The 22,523-nt window shown below is 42.0% G+C and overlaps 1 protein-coding gene across 3 annotated transcripts; it reads left to right on the forward strand.

Annotated features, from left to right (window-relative positions):
- Positions 1–631: 631 nt before the first annotated feature.
- On the forward strand, positions 632–15,487 carry bin2b (bridging integrator 2b). Of its 3 annotated transcripts, none has more exons than XM_030421485.1 (13): positions 632–669; positions 955–1,155; positions 3,251–3,331; positions 4,683–4,737; positions 5,186–5,280; positions 6,157–6,252; positions 7,939–8,046; positions 8,140–8,225; positions 10,179–10,254; positions 10,384–10,466; positions 10,665–11,391; positions 13,551–13,643; positions 14,988–15,487. In XM_030421485.1, the coding sequence occupies exons 2-13, from the start codon at positions 1,063–1,065 to the stop codon at positions 15,099–15,101; spliced, it is 1,707 nt and encodes a 568-aa protein (XP_030277345.1). In that variant the 5' UTR covers positions 632–669; positions 955–1,062; the 3' UTR covers positions 15,102–15,487. The 3 variants fall into 3 exon arrangements, with proteins under 3 accessions (XP_030277345.1, XP_030277346.1, XP_030277343.1); XM_030421483.1 differs by lacking the exon at positions 632–669 and adding an exon at positions 699–848; XM_030421486.1 differs by lacking the exon at positions 632–669 and having other exon boundaries at positions 695–1,155; positions 14,991–15,487.
- The last annotated feature ends 7,036 nt before the right edge of the window (positions 15,488–22,523 follow it).

The raw sequence follows: 22,523 nt of genomic DNA on the forward strand, positions 1-22,523 counted from the left end.
ACAAACAAAGTCTCTTTGTTTGAATGTCTGAATTAACTGAATAATTAAACTGACCTTAAAGCACAATGCAGTTCCATACTGTTTACTTTGTTTATGTATGGCAAACCCAGCTCAATTTTCTAAGGTCAGTTTTCTGGGAGCCTCATTTTCCTCTGAGAACCCATAGTTAATTCAAATATTTGAGTTTGAATTATTACCTTATTAACACTGTAAATATTAAATATCAGAGTTCGAATTTCTCCTCCAAAACTACATAACGCCCCTTTAATGTGAACCTGTCTACACCAAACTGGTTGGGACCTAAACCTACAGGTTACTCATATCATCAGGGCCTATTAACAGAAGCAGATGAGTCAACAATGACCAACTGAGCAAACAAGACCGCTCAGTTCACCAACAAGCCGGTGACGCCACATGATATCAGAGATATTAAACTGGCTGATCAGAAACGGAGCGGAAATTAATGTGTGTTTTAAATGTCATTGAGCTAGATATTGTACAACAAACTGACAACGCTTGAGCACCTGCGCAATCATGTAGACCGCAATCTTTCAGCTCTGATGTAAAAGCTAAAAAAAACCCTGCGTTTTCGTGGCACATTTGAAGGCAGCACTTGAACTACTACCGCTAATCCGCCACTTCCCTGCCTACGTCACGCTGCTGAATCAGGTAGGCATCATCACAAACCCAATTTACACACATACTTTCCAGGTGAGCGTCGTTGGGTGAAGCAGAGTTTTGCAACAGTGTGGAGTTGTTGAACAGATAAGGACACTCACAAACACTTCAGTCATTCCTTCAACGAGTCTGGACAGGAGCAGACAGCCGCTGATGAAGATGACGATGATGTAAAGGAGTTGACTCTACGCTGGGTTTAACACCGCCTGTGTGTGTGCGTGCGTGTGTGTCAGTCCGTCCCTGTGTGTCTTGACACTATTGTTGCTCCACCTCCACCGCCTTGACTCGAAGTGAAGTTTAGCAGCGGAGGCAGTTTCTCAGGAAGAAGCGGACGGGGAGGCGGACTGCGCTTACTGTGGAGAGACCGAGAGACGAAAACCGACGATGGCTGAGAGCAAGATGGGCCCAAACATCCAGGCCGGAGCCGGACTCCTCGCCAAACGGATGCAGAAGTCTTTGAACCGAGCTCAGGAGAAGGTGGGTGAGGGAGCTCCTCTTTGCTAAGTTACCGTGGGTCTGTTTAACTTCAACACTGTGTGCTAGAAGCCCTGTCATCAGTCTGGTGAGCCACACGACAGATTTATTCAAGCGTGGTTTGTCGTCCTGCTTTTATATCCAGTGTTAGTATAAACTCATTTGAACTTCTCCTCGGCGTTACTCGCACACAGCTGTCTGTAGAAGCAGAGTATGAGACTTATCTAAAGGGGCTGCAGCTTCTAGTAGATTCAGATCTACAGCAAGGCCCCCAAACATGGACACGCAGCTCCTTCAGGGGATTAGTTTAATGTAGGAATTGGCAAATGAGAGCAACTTTCTATCTGTGCTGCTGGTGGAACATGTTTCTCTGCAGCTACAGTTGTTGGTACTTTCCCAGTGTGTAGTTCCGTTATCTAGCTCTGTACCAAATTGTGACTCTTAATGAAGCTCCCATGTGGGGTGGGTGGGGGGGATAAAATCAAGTCAACCCTATCTGCTGAACCTCATCATAACCAAGTGTAAGAGCCTGTGACCATGGAAGGGACAAGGAAAAGCTCCCCATCAGGCTGTTAAAATGTACAAGATTATAAGCCACATGCTCTTAGACTTTTCAGCTGCATGTTGCAACTTTTTTTTTTTTAATGATTTTGACTGCCAAGTGTGTTGCATTCGTGAAACACAAGCGTGAACGTTACCAATCTGAGCATCACAGTGTTGTTCAGTGCTGTACAGCTGCGCGTGGACACAAAAGCTGCCACTTCCTGTCTGTGCACTTCCTCTCGCTTTGCCGAGCCTTTCTCACTCAGTTTGTGGTTTATTTTCGCTGCTCCACCTCACAACAGCAGCTACAGAAGTTTACATTTACTCTGAAATGGCAAGACAGAGCCTATTTTAAGGATTTTAGGGATTTTTTTTTTTTCTTATTGTGGGAGGCTAGCCATTATAATGAGAGGCTTTGTTGCAGATTTAAAGTTAAAGGTCATTGGATGTGGCATTCAGGGTTTCAAACAGCTGCGAGCAGTGGACTGTGAAGGACGCTGTAATAATTAGCCATGTGTCTAGTTTTAAGGAGAGTATATGAGTAGGTGGTTCTATATCAGGTGCATCCGTGCTATGTATAGAGCCAGGCGTCTGCATCACCTGATCATCGGTATCAGCATATGTTAACCGATAAGTAATAAGAAATTGCAGGAGAGGAATGGCAAAGACACGTTTGAGGTCATTTAGAAACCGAGCCACCGTTTGTCTGCCATAAGCTGATGTGGTTTGATCTGTCAGCCTGGCCAATAAAGGAGAATTCCAGCAATTTAACTTTGCCCTTCTGTAACACCGACAATGTACAGATTAGAATAAAGTGGTGAGATAAGCAGAACCAGAAATATAATCTCTTTTTACTCCACACATCCTTCTTCATTGCCAAAGCCTGGCATCCACATTACCCACAATGCAACTCTAAAGCTAACATTTCATTCTGAGAAGTGGGTGTGTGTGATGCTAGTTGTGGCTAATATTGCCTCAAGCTGCTAGTTTTTTTTTTGTCATTTTTTTCAAATGTTTAGTCTTCAGACCCAACTGATGCGGATTCATGACATCACTTGAGGAAATGTACTTATCTTTCTTCACATATGCAACACACTTTGATGTGATACATTTGTAGCGTTATCCTTTTACTAGCGATCATTAAAGGGTAATTCGGTGGCTGTGTTGCATTGTGGGTAATGTATGCACCTGATTGTGAATGGAAGAAGAATGCATGGAATAAAGCGGTCATATATCTGGTTCTGCTGTATCGTTTTTTGACCTTTTTAATTGTTAAACTACCCATAACACGTCCAACAATGTTGTAATAGGACAATGCTAGACCAGAGGACTGCTTTTTAAAACCAACTTAGCCACTCAAGGACCTAATTGGTGTCAGTTTGTCAGATTACATGCAGATCCCTCTGGAGCAACACAGGTTTTATACTATTTTTTCACATATGAGGTAGTACTCCCTGAGATCAGTTAAACCAATTGTATATGTAAATGTGGTGGAGTTACCCTTTAATGCTACAACCCTTGTCTACCTAATGCTGAAACTAATGTCCTCTTTCAGGTCCTTCAAAAACTGGGCAAAACAATGGAGACCAAGGATGAACAGTTTGAGCAGTGTTCCCAGAGCCTCAACAAACAACAGGTACACCAGCATGTAACCTTTTTAACATGAAAACAACTGAAAAGGTCCTGCAAAAAAGCACTTTACTCCACTTTTATAGTTTTAAAAAAATCACTGATCCCCTTTACCAATAGTCTCCAGAAAAGCAGAGCACTGCAGTTTGAAGGATGAATAAGAGAACTGTGTCTTTTTGTTTTTGCTGTTGAGTGCCAACCCACAAGTTCAGACAATCAGCTTGGCCTTGAAAACAGGAAATACTTGAATCAAGATGCAGCTCTCTTATTTTCTTATCTGTTCTGCATAAATACTGCTTGTTATGTCTCATCTAGATACCCATACACAAACATTTCCCTAGTGTGCATATGTTAACGAAACTGTCTGTTTCGGGCATTAATCCTATTCTCATCTATGGAAAACTTAGCCCGCATTTGGTCTTTAAAGGTGCAATTTGTAATAAGTTTTGAGGCTTGAAAACCTCTTTTTCAAGCGATCAAAAGATCCTGTGCCAGTGGTGTAAATACCAACTCTGCGGTGAGCTGCACAGCTACCTGAGCTAACAAGCTAACAGAAGCTACAGTCAAAAATAGAATACAGCTAGCAGTTAGCTTCTCTTGTGATGTGCTGCCCTTGTTAGTCTGGAGTATGAGTTTAATATTGAATATGAAAAAAAAGATGTTTAAATGATATGTAACATTTGAAAGCTGAACTACTGTAAACTTAATTTTACTGATGAAGGTTCAATATAAAAGGAATGATATGCACCCTTTCCCATTATAATCCACTCAGGGGCTTTGTTATTATAGCCATACTCAATCTCATGTGACCGTTAGCTTGTGTGTTAACGTTAACTAACATTACATAGATAATGCTAGCTAAAATAAATGTTTTACTTTTGTTACAGTTCGTCTATGTTTTAGCTTTCATTATAATCCTGTAACTCACTTGTGGCCACAATTGCTGCTTTCAAACAAAAGTTAAACATTTTAACTTTGAAGTAGCTCATTCAGTGTTAAGATATACAAAATATAGTGCATTTTGGAGGGAAAGTGATGAGGAGCCACAGGAAGGAAGTCTAAGCTGCTAAGGCACGCTGCTTTCACTTCACCACCAACATCACCACATCAGATGTTATGATTGTTGTTAATTTAAACTCGTATTCTAGTCAGATAAACAGGTATTTTGGATTCAATACAGTTTGGAACTATGTGCACTGAAAAAGTTACACTGCGAACAGAAGCACACTAATTTCATCATTTAAGGTTGTTCAGGAAATGATGAAGTGTAAATGGCTCAGATCTTCCAGGGAGATACTGTTACTGGGTGTCACTGAATCTAACTTGTATATATTTTCTGCTTTTGCTTCTGCACACAGATCGATGGAAACAGGTTGTTTAAAGAAGTCAAAGCCTACCATACAGCGGTAAAAGGTAAGTTCTGAAAGCACAGATCCATATAACTGTTAACGGCACACCACTCTAGTTGATGAATAATGGGGAAGTGAATTTCCCCTATTCTTGGATCCTGTGTCGACTTTTGCAATTTGTCGGTGTTGCAATCTTGTACAACAGCAAATACAAATCCTGCAGTGAAAAAGCAGATTCAGCAATGGATGTGTGATTCATGTAAAAGAATCTGTTGTGTTTTTAGTGTTGTCAGCTAACGTTCCTGCATTGTGAGCTCCAGTCAGGAAACCAGTGTTGTTCTGACCTTCTTGGTGTGGGTGTAGCAACGGCACCACAAACCCTAAAAAACAATACCACTACAATTTTATGCACTGCTGATGCTGGATGATAACTCGATCCTCACCGAGTCATGATTATATTTTAAGAATTATTTTTTTTTTTGTCCTCCTACAATTTCCTGTTCTTTTCACAGCCGTGCATGACACGTCCAAGAGGCTGTCCCAGACACTGCGAGACATCTACGAATCAGACTGGAATGGAGTGCAGGACCTCTCTGTCATTACAGAAGTATGTTCATGAAGCGTTTGTGTGAGCATTGGCTTGAAAAGTGATCTGAGAGCTGATCATCTGATAAAATCAGTTTCATTTCAGCAGGTCAGGGTTTTTTTCAAGAAACCTAGTTTTATAAAGCAGGTTTAAAATAGCTTTCATAGAAATTATGATAGAAATATAATCATAAACTATATGCCTTATGTCAGGCATATACGTAGACTGCAGGTCAAGGCAGAATCATTGTTTTTTGTTTTCTTTTTCTTTTCAACAAGATGGCTATGTGTTTTTATGGCCATATAATGCTAACCTGTTGGTAATCAGACACTTCCGAATAGATCCAGCAGCGACATTTGTATTCTTCTTGGATCATGTTTCTAAGTAACATTTACTGTCTTTAATCTCTATTTTGGTCTTGACCAGCTCCTGAGGATCCTTGTATCTTCAGCTGCTCAATGCTCTGCATATGTTCATGTGAAGACTTAACTAAAAAGGCACTTAATTGATTAATTTATGCGGGTTTTGTCACTACTAGCAACTCCATACACATTGCACATTATTCATAAAAATAATATAGTTTAATGCATCTTTAGATTCAAAAAATGCCTAATCACAGTATCCTGGAGACAACTGAGATGGAGACCTTGTTTTCATACACCCAATCAAATTTTGCAGGAGACAGTAGACAGACTGGCGTGTTACACATCACTATAGCCACAGAATCAATAACCTCATTGGCTTTCCTGCTAAAGTCTCCTTAACTTACAAACATGGTCATGCATCCTGTCCTGTACTGTACGGTTGGCTTGATTTAACAAGCTAGTCATTCATCATTCATTCGGAGGGACTTGTTACAGTTTGATGTACCATTGATGTAACTACTTGGTCTCTTAGAGTGAAGACTTGCTGTGGAACGACTACGAAGAGAAACTAAATGACCAGATTGTCCGCACCATGGAGAACTACACAAGCCAGTTCCCCGAGGTCAAGGTGAGGAAATGCATGTTAACATGAATCATTTCCTGCGAAATTGCACACAGGTACGAGATTGGCTTTTGGGCCTATTTTGCACTGTTGAAACCTGGTATTACCACCTGTCCTTTCTGATCTAATCGCAAGTGGACAGCTGTGAGTACATGTGTAGTTTCTGCATTTGAGATCTGGGGCCTCATTTATAAACTTTGCGTACGCACAAAAGAAGGCGTGCGCCACTCTCTACGCACACCGTGGGATTTATAAAGAGTACTTGGCGCGAAAATGTGCGGTCCTCCACGCAAATTCTGACCCATGCTTACGTGCATAACTGGGGTAAGGAGAAACTGCGCCACTGATGGCAGAAGAGAGAAACGGGAGAAACTGTGAACATCTATTCAAAAAAATATTTCTACAGTGAATAAACAAACATACTCCCTGGAGTGCACACGGGAAACATATGATTTAGAACAATAGTAAGACAACAGTAGAGCAAATTACGTTTACACTGATATGAATGCAGTTTAATATATTAATATCTTATATCATAGACGATGATCCCCGTCAGTTGTTCATCCAGCGGGGTGAGCTCCGGTTGGCCCGTTCCCCCGGCCGTGGCACAGACGCTCTGCCTGTGTGACGCCAGGCGCTTTTTTGCTTCCACTTTTATGTCTGATCACTTTTTTTTTTTCACTTCGGGCCACACTCCGACCTTCTGATTGTCTGCCACATGCTGCCACTCCAGAGCCTTTTTGGCATTGGTGACCTGACCCAACACTGTGTCCACCAAATAATACAGCCTTCCTCTTCTCCACCTCCCCGACAAGAACTTCCACCTCACACTGGGTGAAATTGCGCTTCTTCGCCTTTCTCTCTGCTTTCGGCATGCTTTCAGTCATGAATGAATATTAATTAGGGGTGTTTCTCTGAATATTCATAGGCGACTATGGGCGTGGTATGACCCGCACACAGGTGCACCACATTTAGAGTGGATTGTGATTTATAAAGGGAAATCGGCGTAGGACGTGCCTGCGCACTGTTTTATAAATCAGGATATTTTTGTGCTTACGCACTTTCTGTGTTTTGTGCGTACGCAACCTTTTGACGTCAATCCTACGCACAGTTTTATAAATGAGGCCCCTGATCACTCAGACCACATTAGACCACATCTGGTCTGCATGTGACCACATTCCATAGCAGCTTGGATGACGTAGTCCACATTGAAGGGACTACACATTAACCGATGCTCACTGTGAAGCAACAAGAAGCCACAACAACAGGCAGAATGGATAATGCACTGATTACGCGTCTGATTTCCATTTGGAAAGTCCAGAGGAAAATCTTTGCAAAAGCTGTCTATGACAAATTATTACTAACATGGGCCTTCTTGTGATTCATAAATTATTTTTTGTGTTAAAAATATTGTGTCCATACGTCCCTGTGATGTGGTTGCTTATTATAAAGCTAGGAAATGCACTCCCTTCAGAAGTGGTCACTCAAGATGCATGTCAAGACAAGTGTTAATGCCAGGTGTCAATTAAAGGATTAGAGCTTTCAACTTGTGATCAGTTCACTCAGGACATATGTCAATACCAGGTATAACCAGGGTCTTTGATACGACCAGTCTGATTTCTGACACCTCTCATCCATCCACTTACTAGTGGACACCATGTTTACCTAAAGAAACTCTGGTCTTTGTTTCAGGAGCGTGTAGCTAAACGCGGTCGGAAGCTGGTGGACTACGATTCAGCACGACACCACCTGGAAGCGCTACAGAGTGCCAAGAAGAAGGACGAAGCCAAAATAACAAAGGTAGCATGAGCATCACTGCACGCACAGCACAGAAAGTGGTTTCTAATGGAATTATTTTTTAAAACAAATCTACTTTCAAATCCTCTCCAACAGGCAGAGGAAGAGTTCAACAAAGCCCAGAATGTCTTCGAAGAAATAAATAACGAGCTTAGGGAGGAACTGCCTGTTCTCTATCAGAGGTAAGGTTGATCGTCCAGCGCAGTAAATTAAAGCAGTGCTAGATAACAGTGGAATCTAATAGCGGAGTTTGGATCATGATAAGATCAGTGAAGGTACAATATCTTTGTATGAATAAACAGGTTAGAAGTTGTCGTGCAAGTGTCTCTTTGGGTATTATGAGAAAAGTGAGCAGTTCCAGTTTTTGTGTTACACTTCTTAAAAAATTAAGGAAACACTTAATAGTCATAATATAACACCAAGTCACTTAAACTTCAGGCATATCAGTCTGTCCATTTAGGAAGCACAACTGATTGTGAATCAGTTTCACCTGCTTTGGTGCAAATGAAAGTGACAACATGTGCAATGGTGAGTCCAAAAACAAGACAACCTCCTAAAAGGGAATGGTTTTGCATGTAATAGTCACATACAAATACTCTCTCCTTATCCTTCTTGACGGATCCTTATCTAGTTTTGTGTCTGGTAGCATTTTGTCATTACTGGTAGCATGAGGTGGTACCCGCAGTCCAATCAGGTTGCACAAGTAGTCCATCGCCTCAAGGACGGCACATCCAGACGTGCAATCGAAAAGTTTGCTGTTCCTCCCAGCAAACCTTTCAACTGCACGTCTGGACGGCACATCCAGACGATCAGACCTGCAGTCGAAAGGTTTGCTGTTCCTCCCAGCACAGAACATGGAGGAGATACCAGGAGACTGGCTGTTACACGAGGAGAGCTGGAGAGGGCTGTAGGAGGGCATCAACCCAGTAGCAGGACTGGTATCTGCTCCTTTGTGGAGGAACAGGAGGAGCGCTGCTATGGCAAAACAAAATGACCTCCAGCAGGCCAGACAGTCAGAAAGAGACTCCATGATGTGCTCTAGTGGAAGCTGTGCTCACAGCCCAGCACCGTGCACCTTGACTGACATTTGCAAGAGCTCACCAGAATTGGCAGGTCCACCATTAGCACGCTGTTCTCTTCACAGATGCGAGCAGGTTAACACTGAGCACATGTGACAGGCTTGAAAGAGTGAGGAGACGCTGTGATGAATGTTATGCTGCATGTAACATCATCCAGTATGACCAGTTTGGCAGTGGGTCAGTGATGGTCTGGGGAGAGGAATCCTTGGAGGGTCGCACAGACCTCCATGTCATAGCCAATGGTACCACGACTGCTGTCGGGTACCGGGATGAAACCCTCAAAGCAATTGTCAGACCTTACTCTGGGTTCCTCCTGGTGCAGGACAATGTCCAACCTCATAAGGCCTGAGTGTGTAGGCAGTTCCTGGATGATGAAGGCATTGGTGCCATTGACTAGCCCTCTCGTTCCCCTGACCCAATCACAATTGAGTTCATGTGGGACGTTATGTGTCTGTGCATCTGACAACGCCAAGTACTACCACAGACTGTCCAGGAGCTCACTGATGCCCTGATCCAGGTCTGGGAGGAGATCCCCAGGACACCATCCGTTGATTCATCAGGAGCATGCCCAGACATTGTCGGTAGCGCATACATTTACGCGGGGGCCGTACACACTACTGAGTTGCTGTGAAAAAATTGCATCAACAAAAATTGCATCAACCTGTGATTTAAATGTTCTACTTTCTACGTGATTTTGAATCCAGCCCTCAGTGGCTTGATGATTTTGATTTCCATTTACAATTGTTACATCATTTTTTCAGCGTAACCCCTTGGCCGTGGCTGCCAACACCCCGACACCACATGTCCTTATCAGTGTAAATGTTTTTTAAAGACATACGTTTGCTTTCACACATTAACTCCAGCTGTGCCTGAATAATAAACTGTTGCTCTAGGGTGTTTTTACACCCTGGAGTGTTTACAGATGGAAACAGTCCAAGCAGATTTTTTTTCCAGAATGCACATCGGACAACATTAGAAAATGTAGCTTGCAGTTTTTTCAAAGAGGTCATGTGGATGAACTGAAAGACAAACTGGGAACTGTTTTTGTCTCTGCAGCCGGATAGGTTGCTATGTGACTGTGTTCCAAAACATATCAAACCTGAGAGATGTCTTCTATAAGGAAATGAGTGTGGTAAGATATGACACACACCCTTTAATTCCTCACTTTCATATTTATCAAAGTATTTAAGTGTAAAGAAAATACCCTGTAAACAAGCTGCGTCTTAAAATAATCTTTATGGTTTGTGTGCTTGCATTGCAGCTTAACCGGGAGCTGTACAATGTGATGAAGAAACTGGAGACTCAACACTCAGGAAAAGCTTTCATCATTAAGGGTCTGAACAGGTCAGTCGCTGTCTGTTACGCGTTTCCTCGCTGTATCCTGAGCCCAACAAGAAAGTCTTTTCTACCAAATCATAACTAATGCTGTCTATCTGCCACTTGTGCTCAATCTGCTACAGTAAAAGCCCACTCTTTTCTCACTATTCTAACGCTGTATGCAAGTCCACCAATAATTTTTTTTTTTACTTTTTCCTCTAATAGCATGACAACCAAGTCAAAGAAGAGAAAGTCCTTGGTCATTTCCAATCCCATCCCTTGCAATACAGCATTCCCAACTGACCATGTTTCCATCCATTCTTCCACTGATGATGCAAAAGAAGCTGTACCCTCTTCCCCTAACCAAAGAACTCAAAGCATTTCTGAAGAAACTAGCCAACCAGAAGAGAGTGGTGGCTCATCCAAAGATGTCAACTCGTCAGACTCCGATCTCAGCTCCGCTGGCACCAACACGCCAAAGAGGCAGTCGGTGTGTGACGAGCGCAGCAGTCAAAGTCCAGAGGAGGCAGAGGCTGCAGCAGAGGCAGAAGAAGCTGAACTTGCTACAAACCATTCGGATGACTCCGGGGTGGGTGTACAGAAGTCAGAGGCTGCAAGTCAGGAAGTGTCCAATCCCTCTGATTCTGCAGATAGCGATGTTCCACCGAGTCCAGAACAGGAGAATGTGAGTGATCCACCTTCAGAGGCGACCAAGCCCAAAGCTCCACCGGTACCTGCCCCGCGCGTCTCCTTCCGCTCCACAGATAAACGCCCCCTCTTAAATGCAAAAGAGCAGGAGGAGGAGGAGGAGAAGGAGGAGGAGAAGGAGAAGGAGGAGGGGAAGGATGAGGAGAAGGAGGAGGAGGAGAGGGAGGAACCATCAGCCAACCAGGAGACAGCTGACTCGGAGGATGACTCCTGTTCCGACAATCCACCTGGCTTCCTGTACAAGGTAGACTAAACAAAGACTTAAACATTTGGGTGACTGAAGTTGTTTGCATTCTGTCTGAGGGTGAGATGAGAGGATCAATATCAACCGAAAAATCATTTCTGTGGCAAACACAAGTTTATGATACTTGCATGTTTTGTTCAACAAGATAATCTTCACAGATGAACACCACTTTTGTGATTTTCAAAGCGCAAATTAAACCGCTGGAAGTAAACCAATGTGAGGCTATAAACAGAAGACATCACAGTCTTAAATGTCACCACAACTAATCATCTTTCTAATTTATTACTATACACATTTTCTATAAATTGATCAATCTGCAAAATAAAAGTTAGTCAGAGTAGTTTGCACCTAAAGTCGGCCTGTAAAGTCAGACTAGCGAGTGAATGAGTCTGCGTGTTTGGTGTGGTTAAGTTTAATGTCCATGACAACTTCTGTAGTGTCATTTTGCCACTTGTTAGCACCCGCCATCTTTAAGACACATAAGCACTTTATAATTCAATTGTCGGAAATGTGACAGTGTGTTTTATGTTATAAAACAAAAAGTATAAATGTCTTGAAGTAACTGCCAACTTTATTTCAGGTATTGAACTAAAAACCCATTTTAAAAACTCAATCACAGAAAGTTTGAGTGAAGATTTTGACGTGTTATGCTAGTAATGGCCTTGAGAGCTTTAATCAGAAAACATCTGCCTACTGCTAAACAATGATCCAAAAGAGGGTAGTGAATAGAAGTATAGTTTGATACTTGTGTATTGTTCAGCAAGATGATCTTTTCAAATTGGCACCAGATTTGAAACATAATTGCAGTTTCCAGAATTAAAAAAAAGCTCATGTCAAAATCAGACTTCACCAGGGTCACCCACTAGCGTGACCACCACTAGGATTCCACTACCCCCATGCGATACACACTTTTTTGAAATTGATAAATCTGCAAGTTGGAACGTTGCCAACAGGTCATCCCCACAACACAACATGGAGACAGGGCTTCAGATGTCTGGTAAGCAGGCTTCAGCACCAACTGACACACACTGACTCAAGTGACATCACTTTAGGCAATTTCGCTTTCTCTGGAACCACAAAGGGGTTTTAGGCGACTCTTTCCACATATGCAGTAGCACTGCACTGATGTGCCAAGTACAGTGCTGGAGTCAGTAACAGCTCAACAGGGCTGAAGTTCAAAATAGGCCTAGCAGTATATTTAGATAAAGATAAAAGATAGAAAATGAACAAACCGTATCTCATTTCTTAATTCATACATGAAAGTAGTTCAAAAACCGCCAGCAAGAAAGCGCTTTTAAAAAAAAAAAGTTATTTCCCTCCACTTCCAGATTATGTGCCAAAATAGGCCTAATCTTGTTGTATACGTGTTCTGTATTTAACCAAAATGAGATATTGACTTTCTCGTCTAACCCTCTTAATGAAAGAATGTAAGGCTTTTCCCTGAATGATTAATGATTCCTTCGGAGTAAAACAACAGTTGCACAAGAGAAGAAGCAGATGATGAAATACAAATATCTAGCTACAGTTTGCAAGTAAGATTAACCACAATTAGCTCCACTCATAACAAACCAGATGAGGCTGTAGTTGGAAACCCCTGAGAGTGTTGAATTAAGCAAGAGTGTGTTTTATTGCTCAATTCAGCATTTTTTTTTCTCAGATCTCTTTCTAGAGATTATTACCTTTTTGCTTTAAAATCATAAAGTGAAGGAAATTAGGACATTGAATACACTGAATTGTTTGTTTCATGCACAGTTTTTGAACACAGTAGTATCTTAAGAGTTTCTGACTGAGGTCAATATTACGACGGCAATTAACAAGATTTTATCAGTTATCTTAGGTGGTTTGTAGCTGTGGTTTGATTGGCTAATATGTCTGTCTTTACCTCCTCAGTACAAAGGAGGTGACTAAAATTTTCTTTGTGGCTGCACACAACAATTAGAAAACTACTGGCGGAGATTGACCTGTATTTCTTTTAAAATATTTGAACCCCAGAAACAAAATGCATTAAACCTTCAGTGTAAAGGGTTGGAATGACTATTCAATGACGCCAAACCTGGAAAAATCTGTTAATGGTTGTTGTTCTTTTTAAAGTTAACTGACAACATTGTGTGATAATCAGTCTGAAGTTTGCATTATTGTGATTTTGTGTTTTACACCAGGGGGTGGCGCTAGAGAACCATGCAGCATCTGAGGACGGACAGCTACAGTTTGATGAAGGAGACATCATCCTGGTGCTCGAGGACGCTCAACAGGTTAGTGTGTGATTGTTTAGTCATTGCTCACCTCATGTGGTACATAACGGATCGAAGATGACATGTTTTCTATAAACTCTGTTTCCTTTTTTAAGACTTCTGACTTTTTCTATTGACCAGTATACTGTGCAGATTTGATCTGGTTTTGTTTTCTGTTTGAACCATGTGTGCATCCTGCTGGTGATGCTTTTTTCCACCATGTCTGTGTCGAGTCAATCTTTATTTTTCCCGTTGATAACTAGCCAAACAAATGTCACCCTGAGATTTTTCCACTGCATATGAAATTTTGTCTGGCAGCAGAAAATGTTTCAAATGTCAAAATTAAAATATATCTACTGAGCATCAGGGACCTTATTCACAAAACATCCCTAGGCTAAGTTTTTGGTTTAAGAGCAATTTACAAAGCATTTAAGTGCTTAGAGTCAGACTAAGTGAAGTACGATTCAAGACAGAAGGCTCCTAAGTCAGTAAGGTCTGTTCTTACTCCGTCAAAACGTACAGGTAATGAGCCTCTTCTCATCACTGTCTTGTAATAAAGCTAATAAAGTTTTCAAAGCATATTTTGATAGTAGTTGAGTTAATAAGGATAGCAACAGAGATGATTGCTTGCCCAACTCTTTTTTGCTTTTTTTTGAAAAAGGAAAAAATTCTTTTGGCAGTGCTGTTGACATCAGAATATCCCAGCTGTCTGTGAGAATTATTCATCAAACCCAGAAAGGGTTCATTAGGTTTACAATGAACAACCAGCAAATGAATTGAACAAAAACAGCTGATTTTATGGCCATCAACAAATGGAATGACTTTATGTGCTAAGCGTTGATGTATACCATCCAAGGAAACATGTCAACAAGTCAAAGAACAAGTCGGCGCTTGATTTTCTGTCATAAATTAAATCTGTTCTCAATTCTTATAGTTTCATTGATATAAATGTAATACATTTTTTTTTATATTGTTTGTTGTTTAAATACAATTTACAAACATGGTACTTACTTTACCCACAATGCAATGTAACCACTGAGTGACTTCACAGGAGGCAATTTATTAGACTTGCAGCTTCCTCTGGAGCTGCAACATGATTTATGCTAATGTTCCTATATTGCAGTAGTATTCACCAACACCTGCAAACACTCTTTAATGTGAAACTTGGTGGCTGTACCCTTTAAAAGGAAACACTTAAAGCTAGAACTTGTTGTGCCACCTAATGGTACGATTTTTGGCAGTCGCTTAGAAAGCAGGAAATCGCACCAAAAGTCAACTCTAACGCTGACTCACAAAAATATCTGATCAGAGGGTGGATTTGTTTTCTTAATATCTTACATGTGTTTTAATGCCTGTGTGTCGCAGCAGGAAGGCCTGCTGAGGGGGATCAGGGAGGAGAGCTGGAACCAGCACCGGGATCTAGAAAATCACTCTGGGACCTTCTTGGAAAAACTCATCCAGCCCATTGAGGCGGAGTGAGGCAATAGTCACCCCTCAGTCTGTAATACTCTCTTCTTCTATTGAGCAGTTTTTCTCTCTCTCTCAGTCTCTCAGTCTCTCTCACACACACACACAGGAAGTGAGCCCATATGTTTTGGGTGCAGAAGCTGTCCAAACAGATGACGTGACAGACAGACACGTGGTTACTTGCATGCACCGATGTTGCAACTTTTGGAACAAAAGTGAACATTGAAAACATTTTGTGAGAGATGTTCAGATTGTTAAACATTACAGTATTTTGCCCTTTTTTACCTTTTAAAATCTTTTATATGAAACACTGTGAAACCAAAACTCTTTTTATATTGATGCTATGCTCTTGTGTGAAATTTCCTAATAAAGTTGAAAATAAAAAACGGTGGATGGTGGTGTTCTGGTATTAACTGCAAGGCTCCATATCACGCCTTTCATTCAGCTGATATGATAATTTCCAGTGTAGAAGAAGCGGAGAACATAAAGTAAATTTGATTTGCGTGTTGTAAACAGAGGAAATTGCTGCTGCAAGACTGCAGATACACAGCCTGAACTGAAGTGGGGACTACAATGATTCACACGAATGGAATGTGAAAATATTGTCAGGACCAGGAACTGAGACACACCGACTGATTGACTGACTGTGAGGAGTTTATGGAAGAAAAGAGGTCTGTCCTGTAACCTACCTGGATGGTACTCATTCACCCTAGTTTGGCAGTTCTGCTGCGTGGAAATGATAAACTTAAGTGTTATGGGTTTTTTTTTGGCATAACACAAGTCTATACACAGACGTAACCTGTTTGTTGATAATCCAACACCAAAAGGGAGTGTTAAATGACAGAAGCCTACAGCTACAGGGCCGCCCTGCATCAGAGCTGTTTCTTGGGTTTCAGACAGCTGGCTGCAATTTGCTTTTGGGTTTGGGTTTGGTGTGGCTAACAGTCAGGTTAAACAGCAGGGACTGTCAACATGCTCCCATTCCACCAAACTCAATTTCCCATGTTTCCAAATGACTGACACAAGTGAGCATCACACATTTAGCCTTAAAACAAGACTGAAGAGTGGGTTATCATCCCTATGGAGCACTATTAGGCTTTAGAGTCACTTTCAGTTTCATATATTATGCAGGGTGTTAGAAGACTAATGGTGTTATTCAGAATGCTAAGGTGACAGGATTCCTACACCTTGAAGAAAATTACACCAGATCTGTGTATGTGATTGTCATTGTAGGTGTAATTCAATGCAACTCGGCCAAGTTTTTAGGTGTTATAAAACTGTAATGTATTGCTGTGCAACTAATCCATTTTTTTTTAAATCATTTCTGCAGATAAATGTAGTTAATTTTCGAATGTGTTTAAATAAAATTCCTAAATATTGCACCTTTAAGTATTGACTCATCTTCTGTAGTTTTACCGGGGGATTACAACCTACTGTTAAAGGTGCATGCCGCTGTAGAGTTAAGTCATAAACCAGATTTCATGTCAGTCGATCCAAAACTATGTCCCTCACAACCACCATAAACTAACAACCGGCTTCCAAAGATACCTATAGTGATACCTTTACCCACCACACCACTGTCATATACTGTGAGAGGAGCTCAAGACTAGACACATGATCTGACCACAAAACATCTACAATTCATGAAAACTTAGGGAACATCTGATGATAGGATCATCTGATATAATTGAAAGCTTCAGAAAAACTAACAAATGAGCAGATACTTAAATGCAATGGCTGGCGTTGATGTCCTAGAGGCAGGAATAAAGGGTGGAGCGAAATAACGTCCTGTGTCTCTTCTGTTCCAGATGAGATACTGCTGCATAACTGTGAAAGTCTCTTTTATTGGCATAAACCTCGTTCTGCACCATTCCTGTGAAATGAAGTCACTACAGTGACACAAGGACTTGGTGTAATACTGGATTAGACTCCCATCAGCTCTGATTCCTGGAAGAAGAGCATTAGACTGGATATCACAAGTGGTTTACAACTTCATGGCCTCTGATTCACAGCTGTTGGTTTGACCGATTATATGGAGAAAACATTTTCCTCTGCATCATTTTCTCATACACAGTTTATGGCTCTTCTTACTTACAGCCTTTTCAGGTAGATCTTGCCACGGCTGCCGATTGATAACAATGGTGTAAACTTTTAAATTTCCCTCGCACTTCTCCTCAAAAATAAGATAATTAGGTATATATGTTGCTTTCCACACATTACTGTAGGTGAGTGTTGACACCTCTCAGTGGAATATAGTCGCCCCCCCTCATGGCCCAATTGTTGAAAAACGCGCGCTAAAGTGCCCTCCTGAGAGCCAAAACGCACGCTAAAGTGCCCTCCTGAGAGCCAAAAAGCACGCTAAAGTGCCCTCCTTGATGAGCCAAAAAAGCATGCCAAAATGCCCTCTTGGTTGGCTAAAACACGACTAAACTGCCCCCTTGGGAGTCAAAGCACTGATAAACTGCCCTCTTGGGAGCCAAAACACGCGCTAAAGTGCCCTCTTGGGAGCCAAAACGCGCTAAAGTGTCCTCTTGGGAGCCAAAACGCGCGCTAAAGTGCCCTTCTTTTCGCCCCTGCCCTTCAAAAAGTCTGCGCACGCCACTGTATATATATGTATAGAGCTACCCTGTGGAAAGACACACTGACAGAACAGGAAAAGAGACAACCACACACAAGCCTCCCCTTCTGATAGAGATCCAACAGTAACTAAGATTCTGTTATTTATAGAGTTGCTCCATCACTGAGAGGTTAATATTGAAAGGTGATCTTCACAGTGGAAGTCTCCGGGCTCTCCTCCAATATGAATATAATGCATTGTTTCTAGTCTTTTTCTCAATGAGGGGCCTTTATCAGGGCGAGAACATCTCAGAGGGCTGTTTCTTCTCCTCCGGCCTCGTGCTGCTCTGCTTGTTTGCGGTGTGAGTTTTCCTCGTGGCTGCTTGGGGGAATAGGCGTGTAGGTCACACAGGGCTAACTGCTGTATTAGCTCAGCTCCATTAACAAGCAGTCTTATGTTGACAAGGTGGATGAAAGATAAACTTGTGCAAGGTCTCCGAGAGAGCTATGGATTTTCAACCACTGGTTCGGTCACACTCATGTGTAGTTCAACAGTTCAGCTTCATACCGCGGTGTGTTTATGGATATTTTCAACAAAGTCACTCAAACTTTGGCAGTCTACATAGATCATACACTTATACTGAGATGGGGAAAAGATCGCAGAGACATTTAATCGTGAAAACCAAGAATGAGTGAATCTCTGTGGAATAGAGGAGGGTAAATCATTCATCTTTATTTCTTCCTGTAATGATATCCTTTTTCCTCTTCCCCAATGCTGAGTTTAAAGGTCCGGGTGAGGTCAGAGGTCATGCTTAGCAACACAAAAACATCCCTTGACTCACCAACACTTCAGCAGGATGGATGCTTGCTGTCACTGGAGTTTGAACACACAAGAAGTCAATAAGAAAAATGATGCTGGCTCACACAAAGCTCATCTGTATATTCTACTTATTGTGAAACATTTAAATTGGGGGTTTGTAAAACCACACCAATGAGCTGAGAGATGCCAAACACTCCATAAGGAAATTGCATAGACAATGATTCCTCTTGGATTTGTCACTATGAGTGACATCTTTCTGATTACATATAGTCATTTAGTTCATTGTTAACACAGAAAAATACCTTTTTATTGCTGCTTTAAAGGTAACTTTTATAGGTTTTGGGCTTCTGGTAGCATCATAGAGCTGTTTTGAGGGTCCCTGTTATCATTATTTTGTGCATATGCAGAGGACACACATGCGTATGTGCGGGTAATCCTGACCATTGTTTCCCAGTGCTATGCTATGCGGGATTGAGGTGCAGTCTGAACAAATGAGTCTTGAGTCTTTTGCGGAAGATAGCGAGTGAATCTGCTGTCCTGACACTGGAGTTCGTTCCACCACTGAGGTCGCGACTTCGCTGAGCGGCTTTGTTTGCTCTCAGCGATGGAGTCATGGAGGAGGGGGTTCACATGGGAGAATTTGGGTAGATTGAAAACAAGGCGTGCTGCAGTGCTCTCGATACGCTGCAGCAGTGTAGTTGCAGAGGCCAGGAGTCCAGCCAAGCGGGAGTTGCAGTAGTCCAGGCTTGAGATGACCAGTGCTTGGACCGGGAGTTGCATTGCATCCTTTGTGAGGAAAGACCGGATCCTGCAGATGTTGTAGAGGGCAAATCTGCAGGATCGGCCCACAGCAGTCACGTTGGGGGTGCAGGATAGTCCATCCACGAGGATTACGCCCAGGTTCCTCGCTGTCGACGAAGGCGGTACTGTGACGTCCTCGACAGTGACAGACCATGTGAGGGCAGGCTGGGCTTTTTGCAAGACGGGCCTTAAAGAGACAGGCACCAAAACAGCATTCTGACAGAGGGGGCGAATAGAGGTGCTGCAACAATGGAAAGTGTGAACACTCAAGGATGTAAACATTTTCTCATGCAGACCCAAAATAAGAGTTTGTAGCTGAAAGTGTGCGTAATGTGAGACCTTTAATAATCAGCCATGCAAATGTTTCATGAGGGGGGAAATGCACGCGATACATTTGCTAGATACATAGAGTGTGTTTTTGCTGAGTGCAGTGAGACTGAACGTAAACTTAACTTCTGTTCGTTTACAATAAGGGATTTAGCATCTTGAACTTTTCTCCATGGGACCCCGCCCCTAACCTGGTGCACCAACCACTGGGCACCCTGACCGGAGATGTCGGCCTTAAGCATATAATACCATGACAGATTTCTTGCAATGATTTTGTTCTGAAGGGAAAGGCAGGAATAAAGTGTCTCAGCAGTTTACTTCCCAATCAAAATGGCTGAAATTGTAAACACTGTTTTGTCTGAATGAGGGCTTTGTCCTTTTTTCCGGGTTGTATGTGCCCCCTTACAAAAAAGCCGGCCCCCACCTGGCCCCCCTATTAAAACTGGTCTAGAACCGCCACTGCCAGAGCCACCGCTCACCTGGAAAGACCCTCTGTGCCATACATACACCAGCGTTTGGAACATCAAATGGAAAAGCTTTAATGAGTTTGATAGCTGTAGGTTGATATTAAGTGAATCAAATATAAATATGAATATAAAGAAAACATAAAGTTGCGTGAAAGGTAATTACTTAAGTGTAGCTCTGTAGAATAAATCCCTTGACACTGCTAAGGCAAGCTAGGGATCAAACAGCGTTGCATAAAGTCCTGATAAAGTCATGTGTCTGAACCTCTGGAGCCACACATTAGCAGCCTTGTTTTAATTGTGGTAATCATGTGGCTTCCTGTGCGTGTAGGTGGCCTTGTGCATTTATGTGTGTGGAAGGAAGAGTGCTCCTTCCTCCATCTCTCAGTGCTTGAGACAACATTCAGACACTCCTAGTGGGAGTGTGTTATGTCTCTTATCACCTTAACCCTGACATAATGCAGACAGTCCTGTGTGTGTGTGTGTCTGAGAGTGTGTGTGGGGGTTGGGAGGTAATTTTGGCTCTGAGAAGACATAAATAAAATCCCCCACATGGCTGGCAAGTTGACCAGTGGAAAATGAAACGCTTTAAACTTTACAAGCATCCACATAGCAAAATAATTGCAGAAATAGGTGTTCTAGTGTGCGTCTTTTCTCAGGCTTTTCCAATTAGCCTGCAGATGTAGCTATAGCACAGCAGGCCCTTGAGCTTTTGCAGTTTCAGCGTGCTCCTTGTTGCATGGAACAGGCTCTTTTTTCCACGGTTAAGAGCCAAATCAGAAAAGGTCACCCATGTTCACTCTTTCCTCTCTTCTCTCCGTGAAAAGTTGGTAAAACAACACACTGTCCGCGCTGATGTGGAGAGGCCATACATCAAACAGCCAACAATGCTCGAACTTCAAGTTTACCTTGAGTGCTTGACCCTCTGTAAGGTCAAAAATCAAATCAAAGATTGTTCCGATGAACATGTTAGCAAGCCCACGTACACATCCAGCAGACACAGCACAGTCTTAGCACTCATTTCAAGCCTCATTTCAGGCCACCTGATGGATGAAAGTCCAGTGTTCATTTTTCACATTGTGAACCACTGTCAATTCAGAAATCACTGATTAGTGATGTTTTACATTGCTTTTACTTTAAACTGGCAATGTGCCACTTTTTTTTTTAACTTTAACGTATTATTATGAAGTAAATGCTGAATGCACAAAATAATGCTATAGAATAATTACACAATCAGCAATTAGACTTGCCTTTCATGATGCAATTTTGTCAGTTATCGACCATGAAATCTGCTTGGGAAAATAAAGGCTGACCTGTGATCTAGTCAGGCTAGATGCCTGGCAGCCTGGCACCATTTTCATCTGTGTTTACATCTTCATTATAGACTACATGAATGTATAAAGACATGCTTTTTTTCCTGTGTTGTTGGTAGTTGCTGAGGAAAAGAGAAAATGATCCGGTTGTCATCGTGACAGCAGCAGCAACAATAACAATACTTGGAATCTGGGGATGCTGACTGTTTCTACGTTCAATAGCAATGATGACTTTTCTGTTTTTTTTGTGTGTGTGTTCTTGTTGCTGTTGTTGTGGTGGAGGTGGGCGGAGGGACATTCACACGCACACGCACGCACGCACGCACACACACACACACACACACACACACACACACACACGCATGCACGCACACACAGATCACAGAGATTTACCCTGAGATTTTGGCTTGCCCTTAGGTGTACTTTGGGCGCAGAAACACAAAAACCACTGAGCTACTATGTTTAATTTGCAGTTTCCATTTAGCATGACTCTAGGTTTTCCCAAAAGCACTTGAACGCAGCAACACAAAAGCTGTTTCAAAGTAATCTTCAGCTACGCCAAAAAACTATTTGGTGTGCTTTGGTGGTGTTTACAGTAATGCTAACTGTAGGCCTACACTTGCTTTAGTGGGACACTAGATGTTAATTCCTGTCCGTTAGTGTAGGACAGCTCATTGCATACAAAATTAGCGGTTACTTCACCAGATGGCTCTCAAGTCAGATATAGAGTACAGTGTTTCCTTATAACTAGACTTCAGCTTCTGTATTTGCTCTGATAAGCTATCTCAAATGTTCATTACACTTTATTGTTTCTCTGTGACTGGCTGTTGACCATTTTAAAACTGGGGCTGTACTACAAACTGCAGAACGGCTGTTTAATTTTGTGGCATGAGATATTGCAGTTCATACTTCATGCCAATAGAGGTCAATAAAGGTCACAGCTTACTTGATCTCTTTTAATCACAAATACATCCTGGGCCATTAATACAGCATTTTTGAATTTAGCTCCCATAGTCTTTGTCTCACAACCATGGCACTCACTCCAATCTTAATAATGTATAACCATTTTCACTGTACAATCTGATTTTACAATAATCTGGTGGGCACATAAATGATTTTAGAACGACTTCTGTGCTGTGTATAACTTCAAAAT

Source organism: Sparus aurata, chromosome 6 (assembly GCF_900880675.1).
Source record: "Sparus aurata chromosome 6, fSpaAur1.1, whole genome shotgun sequence".
NCBI lineage: Eukaryota > Metazoa > Chordata > Actinopteri > Spariformes > Sparidae > Sparus > Sparus aurata.

Excerpts from the sequence above, each read along its gene's own strand:
- bin2b (XM_030421485.1), top strand. The coding sequence starts at position 1,063 with ATGGCTGAGAGCAAGATGGGCCCAAACATCCAGGCCGGAGCCGGACTC. Across the intron at positions 8,047-8,139 it reads ACGAAGCCAAAATAACAAAG|GCAGAGGAAGAGTTCAACAA; the intron begins GTAGCATGAGCA and ends CCTCTCCAACAG. Across the intron at positions 10,255-10,383 it reads TCTATAAGGAAATGAGTGTG|CTTAACCGGGAGCTGTACAA; the intron begins GTAAGATATGAC and ends CTTGCATTGCAG.